This window comes from Antechinus flavipes, chromosome 1, assembly GCF_016432865.1.
Source record: "Antechinus flavipes isolate AdamAnt ecotype Samford, QLD, Australia chromosome 1, AdamAnt_v2, whole genome shotgun sequence".
NCBI classification, from domain to species: Eukaryota; Metazoa; Chordata; class Mammalia; order Dasyuromorphia; family Dasyuridae; genus Antechinus; species Antechinus flavipes.
The window spans coordinates 664030046-664045566 of NC_067398.1; the positions used below are offsets into that span (position 1 = coordinate 664030046).

At 34.1% G+C, this 15521-nt stretch overlaps 1 protein-coding gene across 1 annotated transcript in view; it reads left to right on the top strand.

The window, feature by feature from the left end:
- GATAD2A (GATA zinc finger domain containing 2A) overlaps positions 1–15521 on the top strand; it is a 199704-nt gene that overhangs the window by 110234 nt on the left and 73949 nt on the right. The window contains exon 3 of the mRNA XM_051971999.1: positions 1549–1820. Within this exon, the coding sequence (XP_051827959.1) occupies positions 1558–1820 (263 nt within the window). The 5' untranslated portion in view covers positions 1549–1557. The remainder of the gene's footprint in view (positions 1–1548; positions 1821–15521) is intronic.

Sequence of the window (15521 nt, forward strand, 5' to 3'; positions counted from 1 at the left end):
ATATTCCTTTTCTTCTAGTTGTCCAGATGACTGATAAGTTTTGTAGTTCTACTTTTAAAAGACTCAGTCTTTAATTCTCTATATCTTGTGCTTTCTTAAAAATTTGTTCTAAAAATTTAAAAACAAATGATGAGCTCATTTTGCCACAGAAAAGTCCAAACAGCCAAAATAGTTAGTCTTCCTTTAGAATTTTTAGACAACTACCCCTTTAAGAGCAGTGATGCTACTCTGCCAGACTTGTGTTTTGGAATGCCAACAGCAGTCTTGCAGACATATATTGCTGCTGCTGCTGCTGCTGCTGTTGCTGTGTCTCTGTGAGGGTTAACAACACTTCAGCTTGTTGTCTGGAACCGGTTCAGACTGGTTTTCTGGAAAGTGCTTTGTCTCTCAGACTGAATCCTGGGAAGGGTCATGTGGAGCCCAGTGATGTCATGGGATCAAAAACTGACTCAGCTTTTTTCATCTAGATATGTGTGTGATGCAGGTACAGGAAAGTAATAGAGTAAAATGCCCAACCCCATCCAGCCTAAAAGTTTCAATGACTCTGGAATTGCAGGAGTTAAATATGATCCCAGAGGAATTGAGCATTTCCTATGCCCGAGTGGGCAAACGGGCCTTATGCATTAAAAGGGAGTAGAAAGTATAATATTATCACGATGACAGTAATTTAAGTTCTTGTGGAGTAGTTTGGACAGAAATTTAGAAAGAGCTCTTTTCTTGCAAAACAAGTTAGTTCTTTTCCCTTTACTTAATATTCCTGATAACTGAAAGCAAATGCAGGTGCTATAGACCCCACAGGCAGAAATTGTAGAGAAATTCAGGTTTAGATTTCTTGTACTTTATTTGACTTTGAGATTGGAATTCAGAGAGAAGCTCTTTTCTTTTTGGTAAGCAGCCAACTTTCATTTTTCATCTTTGAAGGTTTCTATTGTGCATTAGGGTGGTTTATAGTTGTATTCCCATACTTATTATTGCTTATCATTTTTGCTTTGCCTTAGTGATGGTCAGTATTGTATTAGTAAAGCTACAGTGGAGGTTCAGGGCTGACATTGGGAAAGTGGATGAGACTTATTACAAATTTTAGAAGATAGAATGGGGAAAAGAAACCCAATGAAACATGTTTTATTTTTGGCTTGACATGCCATTTTTTTTCTCCCTTTGAGCGAACATCATATTTGGCTATTATTTTAATTCACAATTGTCCTCTTTTAAATTATAGGGGTAGGAAGCGGGGTTGTATGCTATTTAATTGGCTGCTGTTTTCCTAATTAGGAAAAACTAAACTTTAAGAAATTATGGCCTGATGAATAGGAGCTATGGACGAAGTTTAGAACAAAGACTTTTTTTGAAGAAAAAAGTGAGGGAACTTTATGATGTGCCTTTAGAGGTTCCTTGTTTACCTATAAAAATCCTTGTTATCATTATAGATGGAGAAAGTAGTCAAAAAGGAACTTTAAAAAAGCAAAATAAATAAAATACAAATTTTATTTCAGAAAATGTCAAAACTTGCCTTTTTTTCCTCTCCTCTTCCCTGTCTTCCTTTACCAGAGCTTCAGAATGACCGAGGAAGCATGCAGAACACGGAGTCAAAAACGAGCACTTGAACGTGAAACAACCCTAAATGATGTGGATAGTAAAAAAATAAAGATGGAGAAAGGATTACTGGGATCAGACCACAAGAGTGAAGGTGATGTGAAAATGAAGTCTGAGCCTGGAGCAGCCAAAGTCCAAGGATTACTAAAAGGAGGTGAAGTTAAGGCAACTATTAAGGTGGAAGTACAAACAGATGATGAGCCAGTGGATATGAGTACCTCAAAAAGGTAAGTAGCAAGTTGGTCAAAGTGTGCCCACTGAAATTTGGAATCTTAAGAGCTGAGCTAACAAGGTCTAGTACTTCCTAAAGCTTTTTACCTTGCTATGATTAATTAATGACAAGCTCATTTTTATTGTCCTCTTTTTTTTTTTAAACATCTTTTTTCTAAGGAGTTATCCTTTATAATGATGAAAAGGAAGAAAACAGTTTAGCAAATCTAAATTACTTTGAAAAAATTTCTGAAATTATATTCTGTTTCATACCTCCACATAGTTGTGTGGAATTTACTTTATCATATCTCTCCTTTGGATCCAGGCATAATCATTTTAATTTTATAGCATTCAGATTCATTTGTTTTATTTTTTTCATTTACCTTTTTGTAGTCATTGTGTATATTATTTTTCTTGTTCTTCTTGTTCTGCTTTGCATCAGTTAATATAAATCTTCTCATGTTTCTCTATATTCATCACATTTTTTGTTTCCTAAACATAGAAATATCTTGTTACATTCGTATACCACAACTTGTTTAGCCATTTCCTTATCACTGCTATTACTTTATGCTTACTAACTTATTTTACTTCATTCTCTTATTTGCTATTACAAAAAATAAATGTTGCTGTAAGTATTTTGATACATATGGGGCATTTCTTTTGAGTATGTGCCTAGCAGTGGAATCCCTTGAGTTCAAAGATTTGGCTGTTTAACTTTCTTCAAGTAATTTTTCGAGAATAGTTGGATCAATCCACAACTCCACCAACAGAACAGTATGTTTGCCCTTTTCATAACTCTTCTCACATTTGCTAATTCCTTCTCTTTCCTCACTTTTTAGTCTTTGCCAGTTTTCTAGTTTTCACTTGAAACCTTCAAGCTCTTTTGACTTTTGCTTCTCTTAATGGTTTTTTATTATTATTTGTGAATTGTTCGTGTATTTTGACCCCTTATCTATTAATACTGAGTGCCTTTGGTCTTATTTCTTTTATTTGCCTATATATCTTGAATAGCAGACCCTTGTTAGAGATAATCTATACAGGGTTTTCCCTCTCATGTCCTACAAATGTAATATAAAAACAAAAGACATGGGTAAAAGTCATTTTTAACATGTGATGGAGAGGGTAATATTTAAATAACTTGGAGAGATTTTTGCCAAGTTTTTCCTCTCTTGAAAGTTAAGTAATAGCTATATGTATATAAAACGTAATTTGGTCTCCTGGCTGGTAAAGAATGTGGAAAGGGTTTGAGGAACACTACTCTTTCAGAATTTAAGAAAAAAGAAGTGTTATTTGAAAAATACTTAAGAAAAAACAGCATTATCACCCAAATAATTTATAAGTTTAGCATTATTCTAATGGATACTTTATAAAGTCAGAAAAAAAAATTGCAATTTTTTTTTAAAGAACAAAAAATTTAAGAATACCAAGGAAAATAGTGAATAAAAGTAGTAATAAAAGGAGAATGAAATTTTAGACCTCTGCCTTAAAACTATTATTTTAAAGTAATAATCAAAATTATTTGAAAGTACTGGAAAAAGATCAGTAGAATAGTCAACCAATAAAAATGTTAAATAATGTGTCAGGCACTGTATTAAGCACTTTGGGTAAAATATGTAAAAAGAAAGAGATTATTTTACTATCCCCTTCCTGGTTGTTCTGTGCATCACCCTTAATTTCTTGCCTTATCTTATTCTACATATTAAATCTATTGCCAGGGCTTATCAATTTCATCTTTGTGGCATCTCAATCCCTGAACTATATTTTAGCAAGTTTCTCTCCACTCCAATTAATCCTCCATATAGCCACCAAAATAATTTCCCTAAAGTATCTACACCATTGTCAACCACTAATTCCCCCCTTCCCATTTGCCCTGCTCAATAAACTCTTATTACCTGCATGATCAAATATAATATTGTTTGTTTAGTATTTGAAGCTCTAGTCCCGCCATCTTCCCTTCCTTTCCATATTTTACACCTTGTCCTTTACCAAAGACTTTTTGATCCATTGGCACTGGCCTCCTTGCTGTTCCTTGCACAAGATACTCCATCTTTTGACTCTGGGCATCTTCTCTAGTTGTCCCCCATTCTTGGAATGTTCTTCTTACTTATCTTTACCTTCTAAATTCTTTGGTTCCCTTCAAGTCTTAGCTATAATCCGATGTATAGTAAGACTTTACTTCTTCTAATGCTAGTGACTTCCCTCTCAATTATCTCCTATTTTCCCTAAATAGTTTGTTTATACCTATATGTTAATTTGTTATAACAGGGATGTTTTTGGTTTTTTGCTTCTTCTTTTTTTTTTTTTTTTTTTAAATCCCTTGTATAGCTACCTTAACACAGTGCTTGGCACATTAATAAGTACTTTATTTAATAAATATTTATCAACTAACATGGTAATCTGAACTGGTGAATTTATCAACTGGTAAATTAAGGAAGTCCAATGGAAGAAGTGATATCTGGAGTTGACTCTTGAAGGTATTGATTAAAAGATAGAAATGAAAAGGGAGCACCTTCTGTGCTTGGGAACAGTTTCTTTAATGGTAGAGTTCACAGTTTGGTAGGAATGTGTATTTTGTGAAAATAAATCTGAAATAGAAGATAGGTATTTGAAAATGGAAGACTTTAAATTCTAGATTGATTTTAAATTTTATTCCAGGGGCAATAAGGAACTATCAAATAGAAGAATAATATCTTTGTTTCTTTGAATTAAGCTCTTTTTGATGCCTGTGAATGATGAATTGAAAATAGCCAACACTAATGAGAGTTTGATTAGTTAAAACAAGAGATTGTGATCAGAGCTTGAAGTAGGATAGTGGGCATGGGAATAAAGAAAAGGAAATAGTCATGAGAGATAGTGTGGAGGTAGAATCAGCAAAAATGACTGATTAGATATGTATATTTGACTGGAGGAAAGCATTCACGGCCTTTAGTTTGTGAATAGGAAGATGCTATAATGAACTCATCAGAATAAGAAAGTTTTGCAGTGGGACTGTTTTGGGGGAAAAGATATGATGAGTTACAATTGGAACATGTTGGTATATCCTGATGGAAAGATCGAGCAGGCAGTTGATGATGCAGAGGTACAGGTGCTAGCTAGCTAACTAGATTGATTGATTTTAGAATCCTTTAGCAGAATTGAAACCCATATCAGTTTATGAGATAGCAGGGGAGAGAGTACATATAAAGGGTTTGAGGAGGGTTTGAGCTGGGCAATGAAGCAATAAAGACTTTTTAAAAAGTGGTCAGATATGTAGGAGAGCCAGGAGAGTATAGTGTTATAAAAATCAGATTTAGAGTGCCTACCAATGATTAGCAGTACAATGTCTTCTCAGTACTGCTTTTGGGATTATATTTTTGTCTTCTGTACATATTTTAAAATTTGACTTGTTAATAAGTTTCCTTTGTAACCACATCTATCTCTAGAGAACTTCTTTTATGGTTGAAATAATTGTATGTTATAATGTGTGCTCTTGAGAACATAATGTCTTTGTGCAAACTTTTCCTGTACACTCATAGAACATGGAAATCTATTTTTTTCTGAACTCTTTGAAATTTACCCTTCCAAACTATCTGTAAGACCTTTCCCAAGTTCTCTCCTTCATATTTCAGTAATTGATTCTTATCATTTTCTCCTCACACTTCAATAATTTCTACTTTACTATTCTATTGATTGGAATCAGGTTCTGATTGAGATTTACTTTTAATTTACAAACATTTGACTCTCTACATCACAAAATTTCCTTTTACCTTCAAAAAGGAAAACATATAATTAGAGCATTTCTACATTGACCTGGTCCATAAATGGGTCTCATTCTATATGTCTTTTCCATCACCATCATCCTTCTATCAGGAGGTAGGCAATATTTTAAACCATTCTTCTGCAGTCAGTTGATATTCTGGAATTAGAATTGTTAAGTCGTTCAAAACGGTTCATTTTTAGAGTAAAGTTGTTAGAATCTAAGTTGTTCTCCTGGTTCTGCTTATCTCATTCTGCATCAGTTCAAAGTGAGATTCAAGTGATGTTTCCCCCTTCTTCTACATGTCCTACCTAATTATGTGGGATAAGTCCATCCTTTGTCCATTCTTCCCTAAAGTATCATCATCTTTTCTCCCTATTGTTCCTATCTCTTTATGATTAAAAGCATCTTTTCTCCTTATAATAAAAATTCAACAAAATATCTCAAGCCCTCCCACTAACTTGACTACTACTTCTATGCCCTCTGCTAACATTGTTTGAATTATTTCCCCACTTCTACTCCTTATCCTGCATAATTAATATATAATTTATATATATACATATATTTATAATGATAATAAATAATTCTAATTAGAATGTAGATACACTTATAAGTTCTTTTCTGATTATTTTCTTATATCTACTTTTTACACTGCTGTTGATTCCTGTGTTTGTATTTCATAGTTTCCACTTAGTTCTGATCTTTTCTCTAGCTACTTATTTATTTGCTCATGTATTTCTTTATTTATGTATGAGTGCATGCATGTCATGTAGGATCATAGTTTTGCTGGGTAAATTATAATTGGTTTTAAGTCTAAATTTATCTTTTGACTTTTAGAATATTGTATTCCATGTTACCCAGTTCTTTGTAATGGTAGCTGCTATGTATTTTTTCTTTACCCTTGAAGATTTGGCTTTTAGCTATGACATTGCTAGAAGTCTTCATTTTGGGGTTTCAAGAAGTAACTTTCTGTTTTCACTATTTTTTTGTGGTTCTAAGAGATCTGGCAGTCTTTCATGAGCTTTTGAAATAGAATATCTAGGCTGTTTGGGGATTTATGGTTTTCATTTAATCCTGTGATTATTAAATTATCTCTATTTTCCAGATCTTTGTGAGTATGTTGTGTGTGGGGGTGAGGAGTCCACTGTCTGCTCTGTGTGACTTTGTGTTAAGGATTTAGGGCACTGAATTCATGTTCCAGGCCCTAAGCTGCTGGCTTGGACCAAGTGTTGAGACTGATCAGCTCTGGAAATTTCTGAACTTCAGGCTTTGTTTGGAGTTTCTGGTACTATGTACTAGTCACTGGCACTTCTGAGAAACCCCAAGTCTTGGGCCTAGGGCTGAATGATAAGTGGTGAGCATTCTCATGCTGCTGGCCTAGGTCTGAATCCTGGGTGCTCTGACTACTTCTCTTTCACAACTTCTCTTACTTGCTTATATAAGTAGAATCTATGGGTTTTGCTGGAAGTTTTTCCTTCAGTTTTTTTTCACTACTGTAAGCATTTTTCTTAAATTATTGTTAAAATAGTTGTATCTCTGTTTCTAAAGGATAAATTTAAGAGTTAGACAACGAAAAAGAAATTCTCAGATGCTCTAAGACAGAAATATCTCAATCAATAAACATTGATTAAGCATTGTATTAGACATTATGCTAGATACTGAGCATACTACGCCAGAAATGCCTTCAAGGAACTCGTTCTGGGGAATATTTGGGATCTTAAATGAATTCTGCATTTTATTAAAAGTAGTCCAGTCCTTTTATGCTGTTCAGCCTTGAGCCCAATTCATTGTCTGTTTGCACTGCTTATCTAATACATACTGTTGGTGACTTTATTAGCTCCCTGTTTCAATTATCTTTACCCTCTTTTCCTAGATTTATAAATTCAATCCTGAATTCTCTCCTGAGCTGCAGTCCAATTATAACAACACCCTATTTTGAATTTTATGGTCCATAGCAGCCCTAAACTCAATTTGACCCAAACACATTTCATTATATCTTTTCCCTTATGTTGATTCCTCACCCACATTGTTAAGAGTGCTACCATTCTTCCATTTACCCAGGTTCACTATATCTGTATCATCCCTGGCTCCTCATTTTGCTCATGCTATATATCTTATCACTTAAGAAATCTTATTAATAAATTTTTTCATTACAGCTTCTCTGAAATACAACACTTTCTCTCTTATGGAGCTACCACTTTGGAGTAGGTATTCATTTCCTCTGACTTGTAGTATATAGTAGTATACACTTGACTCCAAATTGGTCTCCTTGCCTTAAGCTTCTCCTCATTCTAATTCATTCTTAACATAACTACCTTTTAGTCTTATTTCCAAATTCTCTGCCCTCCTGCCCTACTTTACCCATTGAGAAGCAAGCAGTTATACACATGAAGTCATGCAAAATATATTTCTACATTAGCCATGTTGCAAAAAAAAATTAAATAAAAAGCAAGAAATATAAAGAAAATGGAAAAAAAGTTATGCTTCAGTCTGGCTTCCCTTCCCCCCTCATAAGGTGTGTGTGTGTATAAAAATACATCCTTTGGAATATATATGTATATTTTTTAATACATCCTTTGGAATACTCTTGTATATATTGATCAGTGGCTAAGTCTTTCACATTTGATTTTACAATTTTGTTGTTACTATGCATGGTGTTGTGGTTCTGTTCTTTTCACTTTGCATCAGTTCATATAAGGCTTCTCAGGTTTTTCTAAAACTATTTCCCCATATCATTTGTTGCATCACAATTATATAACACAATTTATTCATCATCCCCCAACTGATGAGCATACCTTCAGTTTCCAATTCTTTGCCACCATAAAAGAGCTTCTATAAATAAATAGATAGATAGATAGATACTTCAATTTTTATGCCCAGTTTTGTAGCCCTTTGGACATACTTTCAAACTGTTCTCCAGAATTATTGTACTACTTTACAACAATACCAACATTGCTTTAGTGATCCTATTTTTCCACATTCTTTTCAGCATTATCTTTTCTGCATTGTGTAGCTAATCTGATAGGTGTGAGGTGGTTTGAACCTGCATTTCTCTAATCAGTGGCTCTATATAACCGTCAAAATGATAATCCTAAAACACAGGTCTATCCATGTCAGATTTCTTCAGAACCTCCATTGGCTTCCTTGTTGTTGGTGGTGATGTTTACTTGTTTCATTTGTTCCTGACTCTTCAGGACCCCTTTTGGAATTTTCTTTGCAAAATTACTGGTTTGTCATTTCATTCTCCAGTTCATTTTATAGATGAGGCAAGGAGGGTTAAGTAACTTCCCAGGGTTACACAGCTAATAAGTATTTGACAGCAGATTTGAACTCAGGAAGGTAAATCTTCCTGACTCTTAAATCCAACACTATCCATTTCACCATTTAGCTGTACTATGTGTGTGTGTGTGTGTGTGTGTGTGCGCGCGCGCGCGCGCATGCGCATGCACGCGCACGTTCTGTACCTGTGGAGAAATATGGCATTTTAAAGAACTTTACAAACTGACTTCAAACTCTCTTTCTATGCTTATTATGCATTACTTCTCTTATGCACTCTGGCCAAACTGGCTTTATTGTTCCTGACTAATTTGTTCTATTTCTTACTCCACGGTTTTCCCATTCTGACCCACATGCTTGGAGTGCACTTACCTAAGTCTTTATACAAATTTGCTCACATTCCATCTTCCATAGGAGGTTTTTGCTGAATGTCCTGTGTTTAGTATCTCTTTTACAAAACCTTTTACTTTATATTTTTATTATTTATGTTTAATTATATTAGTGTTTCATAGTAATAATTATAGATAGCTTTTATATAGCACTTTTGAGTTTTGCAAAAAACTTTAAAAATATAATCTATCATTTTATCCTCACCAACAGGAGAAGTAGGTATTCTTATTTCCCTTTTACAAATGAAAAACTTGAGACTGAGGAAGGTTAAATGAATTTGTTTAAGGTCACAGTGTGTGTCTGAGGGTGGAAATGAACTCAGATCTTCCCAATTCTCAATTCAGTGCCATATCATGGCATTCTATCCAAAATGCCGGAATGTACACTCCTTGAGAGTAGAGATGGTTGTCTTTAGTTTAGGTCTTTGTATTCTTAGCCCTAGTATTTCCTGATATTTCCTTAATGTCCAGTGCCCAGGAGAGACTTTCCAGTATATTGAAAATGCATGCTTGCTTCCTTGACTCCTAGCTTTTTTTTTTTTAATAACTTTTTATTGATAGAACCCATGCCAGGGTAATTTTTTACAGCATTATTCCTTGTACTCACTTCTGTTCCGATTTTTCCCCTCCTTCCCTCCACTCCCTCCCCCAGATGATAAGCAGTCCTTTACATGTTGAATAGGTTACAGTATATCCTAGATACAATATATGTGTGCAGAACCGAATAGTTTTCTTGTTGCACAGGGAGAATTGGATTCAGAAGGTATAAATAACCCGGGAAGAAAAACAAAAATGCAAGCAGTTTATATTCATTTCCCAGTGTTCTTTCTTTGGGTGTAGCTGCTTCTGTCCATCCTTGATCAATTGAAACTAAATTAGTTCTTTTTATCGAAGAGATCCATTTCCATCATAATACATCCTCAAACAGTATCATTGTTGAGGTATATAATGATCTCCTGGTTCTGCTCATTTCACTTCTAGCTTTTTTCTTTTTCTTTTTTTTGATCTGAAGAAATAAAAGTTGATCATATGAATATAATGATGTCAGGCAATCCTTAACCTACCTTTTAAGCACTAATGTGATATGCCTTTTAGAACTATAATTGAAATTTCAAACCTTACTGATTTGGTCACAAAGTCTAGTTTACTTTATCATCTCTCTAGTTTCTTTTATCATCCTTAGTTATAGGGAAAAGTAAGCTATAATCACAATATGAAGCCAAATGTTTTCAGTGACCCTGAAGTACTGTGATAGAAGCACATATCACAGTCACTGTTTTTATTCAATTGCTTCATTTATTCATCAGCATTTATTAAGTTTCTATCTGTTATAGAGGATACAGAAATAATTCAGATATGGTATCTTTGTGAAGCACATACATCAATTTGGGAAGTGATGATTATAAACAATGTAGAATAATGTAAAATAAATGACAGTTTGTAAGTTATAAGGGCTGTATGAGGTTGAAAGGTGGAAAGTATTATTAGAAATGAGTGATTAGTCATTAAACCAATAAACATTTATTAAGTGCCTACTTCTGTTAGGCATTGAGCTAAGAGTTGGCAATATAAAGAGAGGTAAAAGTCATCCCCTACCCTGAAGAAGTATAGTCTCATGAGGGGGACAGCATACTAATATATGTAAAGCAAGGTGTATACAAAATAAGCAAAAAATAATTAACAGAGGGAAAACATTAAGAAGATTTGAGGAAGGCTTCCTGTAGATGGAATTTTAGTTGGAAGTAAGGAGGCCTAGAAAGTCAGGAGTCAGGAAGAGGAAGAGTGTTCCAAGCATATAGGACAGTCTTCCCTGTTAATTATTGAGTTCCTTTAAACTTATCTTATAGGTGATAAGAATTTGGCTTGGTGAACTACAGTTGACAAATCTAGAACATAATAATTTATACCTTTCTTTTATGACATAACTCATCATAATGTCATAATAAATGATATATTAAACAAATCATTTAACATTTATAAATCACCTTCCGTGTGCCAGGCACTGTGCTAAGCTTTAGGGTTACAAATATGAAAAAAACGAGACAATCCCAACCTTTATAGTCTAAGGTGGGAAAATAACATTCACACACACAAAAGAAGTTGAAAACCTGGAGTGGGAAAGGAGGGGAAGAAATGATGGAAAAGTCTTAAGATCCATGTGAGGTAAGAAATGAAGAAATGTCTTGAGTTGGGCTCCCTTCTTAAATGAAGACTTGGGAGTTCATGGCACTATTGCTCTCTAATCAGAAAAGCTGATGGTAGTAATGATGTTGAATACCAGCACAGATGATGTCTTATAGAATGATGAGATTATCCCAATAATGAGCTTCCTGGAACATGGTAAAGAAGTCATTCCAGGCATGGAAGATAGGCAGTGAAATTGAATTTCTTTTGTAAGAAACAGCAAGAAGACCAGAATTGCTGGATTTTAGAGTGTATGGGTTATATGCCATGTATTATGCTAAGTACTGGAACTTTACAAAGAAAGGCAAATGGGAAGACATTGCTTTAATGTTTATTTTGCCTTTTTGGTCTTTATAACTGTATATTACATTCTGTATGCTGTTGTATGTTTATGTTGTTGTCATTCCACAATACAAAGCTGTGGGATCAATTTTATTGTCACAGAAAGGATGATGTTTTAGTTAAGGATAGAACTAGAGGTATTGAACAAGGTAAGCTATGTCTTGCCCAGTTTTAAGAATGTAACTAAAATTCCTTTCAGCGCTAATATTCTGCTGCAACATTCCATATTCTACAATATGTAACTAATACCTTCAATGGATTTAACATTAAAAGAGAAAACTTCCACACCCTCTGTTTTCTGATTGCTTTCTCCTTTCCTTACATCTTTTTTGGACTTTAGCCACTAGAGGGTGATGTAATTCCACAGTCCTGAACCAAATTTATTCTTAGAAAGAAGTGCAAAGGGAAACAATTTTGTTTTAATTGGAAAATGATCATTGTTAAATATATTAAAGAAAGAAGTATTAGAGTTATTATTGTACATCTATTGATTCTTTGATGAGTGAGCATGCCTGTTTTTTTTTTTTTTTTTTTTTTTTTTTATATCATAAGTTTTGTAGACCTTTAGTGAAAAGCAAATACTTCCACAGTTCTTTCCTTTTTTTCTGTCCTTTTTGGCTATAATGAGGCAAAGATTGTAGTTATGATTAGAATTAAGAGACTAAGGAATGCAAAACCTGGAAAGTCCAAGCTGGAAGGGATTTAAAGAACTTTCAGTCCAAATTCCCTACTCTATTATCAAAGACCTTCTACAATCTTGTCATGGCTTTATTGCACTTATCTTCCATAATTCTAGCCTTTGCTTATTTAAGTCACCTCAAGTTCTCATTTCTTATAGAAATTGTCTCAAATCTCATTCCTTCTTTAATTACTACAGTATTATTCACTCATTGGCTCCCTTATTTTGCCTTTTATATTGATGTATCTACCCTGTCTTAGTTTGATGTCAATACAGTGAAAAACTTGACCTCATGTTTTCCCTATTTGTGTTTCCTTCCTTATTATACATTTGATATTAGAATAGCACCAAATGCAAAGGTGAAAAAATTGGAATAACACTAAATCCAAAGGTGAAAGGCAAACTGCAGTGAATATACTTGACATTTATTGACAAAAATATGTTCTAGTAGCATTGACTGACAAAATAAATAAGCACTAATTCCCATAGACCAGTACTGTATTTATTCACTCATCTTTATCTAATATCTTTGGGAAAGATGGTATGACTAAGTACTAGAATGTTGGTGTTAAAGTCAGGAGGGCCTGGGTTTGACTTTTGCCTCTGATACTCATTAGATATGACACTGTTTGCAAGAAATTTAATCCATGTTAAGTGTTGGTTTTAATGTATTTTAACTTTCAAGTACTTAATGTATTGTTGATGCTACGTGAAACTGAAATACAAAAAATGACAAAAACATTAGGTACTCTCAAGAATGTGCAAACAAGAAATGAACAGGATAAACTGGACATAAGTTCAGAAGGAAGGCACTAGTAATAAGAGAAGATCAGCAAAGGACTCTTGCCAGAGGTGGGATTGTCATTGAAAATTGAAGAAAACTAAGGAGGCAGAGGTGAAAAAGGAAAGCATTTTAGGTATAGGGGAAAGGAATTGAAAATGCACCATCTGGAGATAGAATGTCTTGTTCAAGAAAGGGCAAGGAGACCAGAATCACTAGATTGTAGAGTATGTGGATTAAGCTTTTTTTAGTATGAGCCAAACATTATGCTAAACTATGGGAATACAAAAAAAAGGCAAAAACATAATCCTGCCCTCAAGTAGTTCATATTTTGAAGTGATATTAGGCAGTCATTATGTTCTAAGCTTTTAACAAATGTTATTTGTTTCTCATAACTGTTCTGGAAGATAAATGGTATTATGATACTCATTTTACATTTAAAGAACCTGAGGGGGACAGGTTAAATGACTTGCCCAGGATTACAGTTTTTAAATTTCGGAGGTCAATTTTGAGCTCCTGACAAGATTCTTGGAATAGAAGTTAATTTTAGAGGGAAGACAATAATAGTATGAACAAAGGGAAGAAGTGGAAAAGGTCTCATAAAAGGAGGGTTTGATCTGAGTCTTGAAGCCAGGAAAGACTGGAGGTAGAGAAGAGGAAGATAAGTTTCCCAGAGTGAGGGATATAATGGAGTAATGAGATTAGAGTTTCATATGGGAGGAATAGCAAGATGACCAATGACAGAGGGCCATAAGAATATTATGATATGATCTAAAGTATAAAGAAGACTAAAGATGCAGGAACAGGCCCACGTGGCTAAGTGTTTTAAATGTGCAACACAAGTTGTTTATTACTTGTAAAAATGAGGAGCTACTGGGATTTATAAATTTATAAATCTATTTATAAAATAGAAATAGAAAATAGAAAAGTGACATTATTAAGCTACTTTAAGAAGGAAGCTTTGACAGCTGAGTAAAGAATTGATTAGGAGGGGCTGGAAGAAAAAGCAACAGACTATTGAAATGGTCCACAAGTGAAGTTATACAGGTGCACAGTGTATGAATGAACAGAAGGAAATGTATGCGAGAGAAGTTTTGAAGGTGGAATCTATAAGATTTGATAATCGATTGGATATGTGGGGTTAATATTAGTAAGGAGATATGAATGACACCAAATTTGAGAAGTTGAGTGAGTGGAAGGATGGTGGGACTCTGAAAAGTAATAGAAGAATTGGGGGAAAGGGAAAAGTATGAGATAAACTTAATTTGTTCTCTTTTGAATATGTTGAATTATGGGATGTTCCATAGGCATTTGGTGATATGACTGGAATTTAGGAGAGATTTTAGGACTAGATATTTAGTCCTAGGAATCATCTGCCTGGAGATGATAATTGAATAGAATTTCAATTGGTTGATGAGATCACCAAGTGATATTATTGATTGAAAAGATAGCCTAAAACCTTACAGTCTTTAACAAAATGAGTAAAAAAAATCAAAAGAACGATTGATAGTTTCTACACAGAAAAAGAACAGCTTTTCAACCCTGAAGCGACTAATAGCAGACAGTCTCCAGACAATTATTGGTCTCCAGTACAAAAGGCTCGCCTCGAAGAGACTATTAAAAACCTTAAAAGAGAACTAGAAGAGAAATGGGGAAAGGAAAGAGAAGCTATGCAAGAGAGCAACAACTTCCTAAAATGTGAATTGGAAAAGATAAAAAAACTCCCAAGAAGTGCAGGGAAACAGAATTTGCAAATTGGAAAAAGAAAATAACTCACTAAAAAAAAAAATGAGTGAAATGGAAAAAAATTCCATAGAGCAAAACAACTCAATTGGACATATACAAAAAGAAGTAAAAAAAGCTAATGAAGAAAATAACTCACTAAAAATCAGAACTGAACAAATAGAAATGACTGATTCATTGAGACATCAAGAATCAGTCCAGCAAAACCAAAAAAATGAAAGATTGGGAAAAAATGTCAAATATTTACTTGGAAAAACAACAGACCTGGAAAATAGATCTTGGAGAGATAACTTGAGGATCATCGGACTACCAGAAAATTATGATGAAAAAAAGAGCCTAGATACTATTTTACAGGAAATCATCAAAGAGAACTGCCCAGAAGTAATAGAACCAGAAGGGAAAATAGGCATTGAAAGAATTCATCGAACACCTTCTGAAAAAGACCCTAAAATAAAGAGACTGAGGAATATTGTGGCCAAACTTCAGAATTTTCTGACTAAAGAAAAAATTTTACAAGCAGCCAGGAAAAAACAGTTCAAATACTGAGGTGCCCAATAAGGGTCACGCAAGATCTGGCTGCCTCAACAT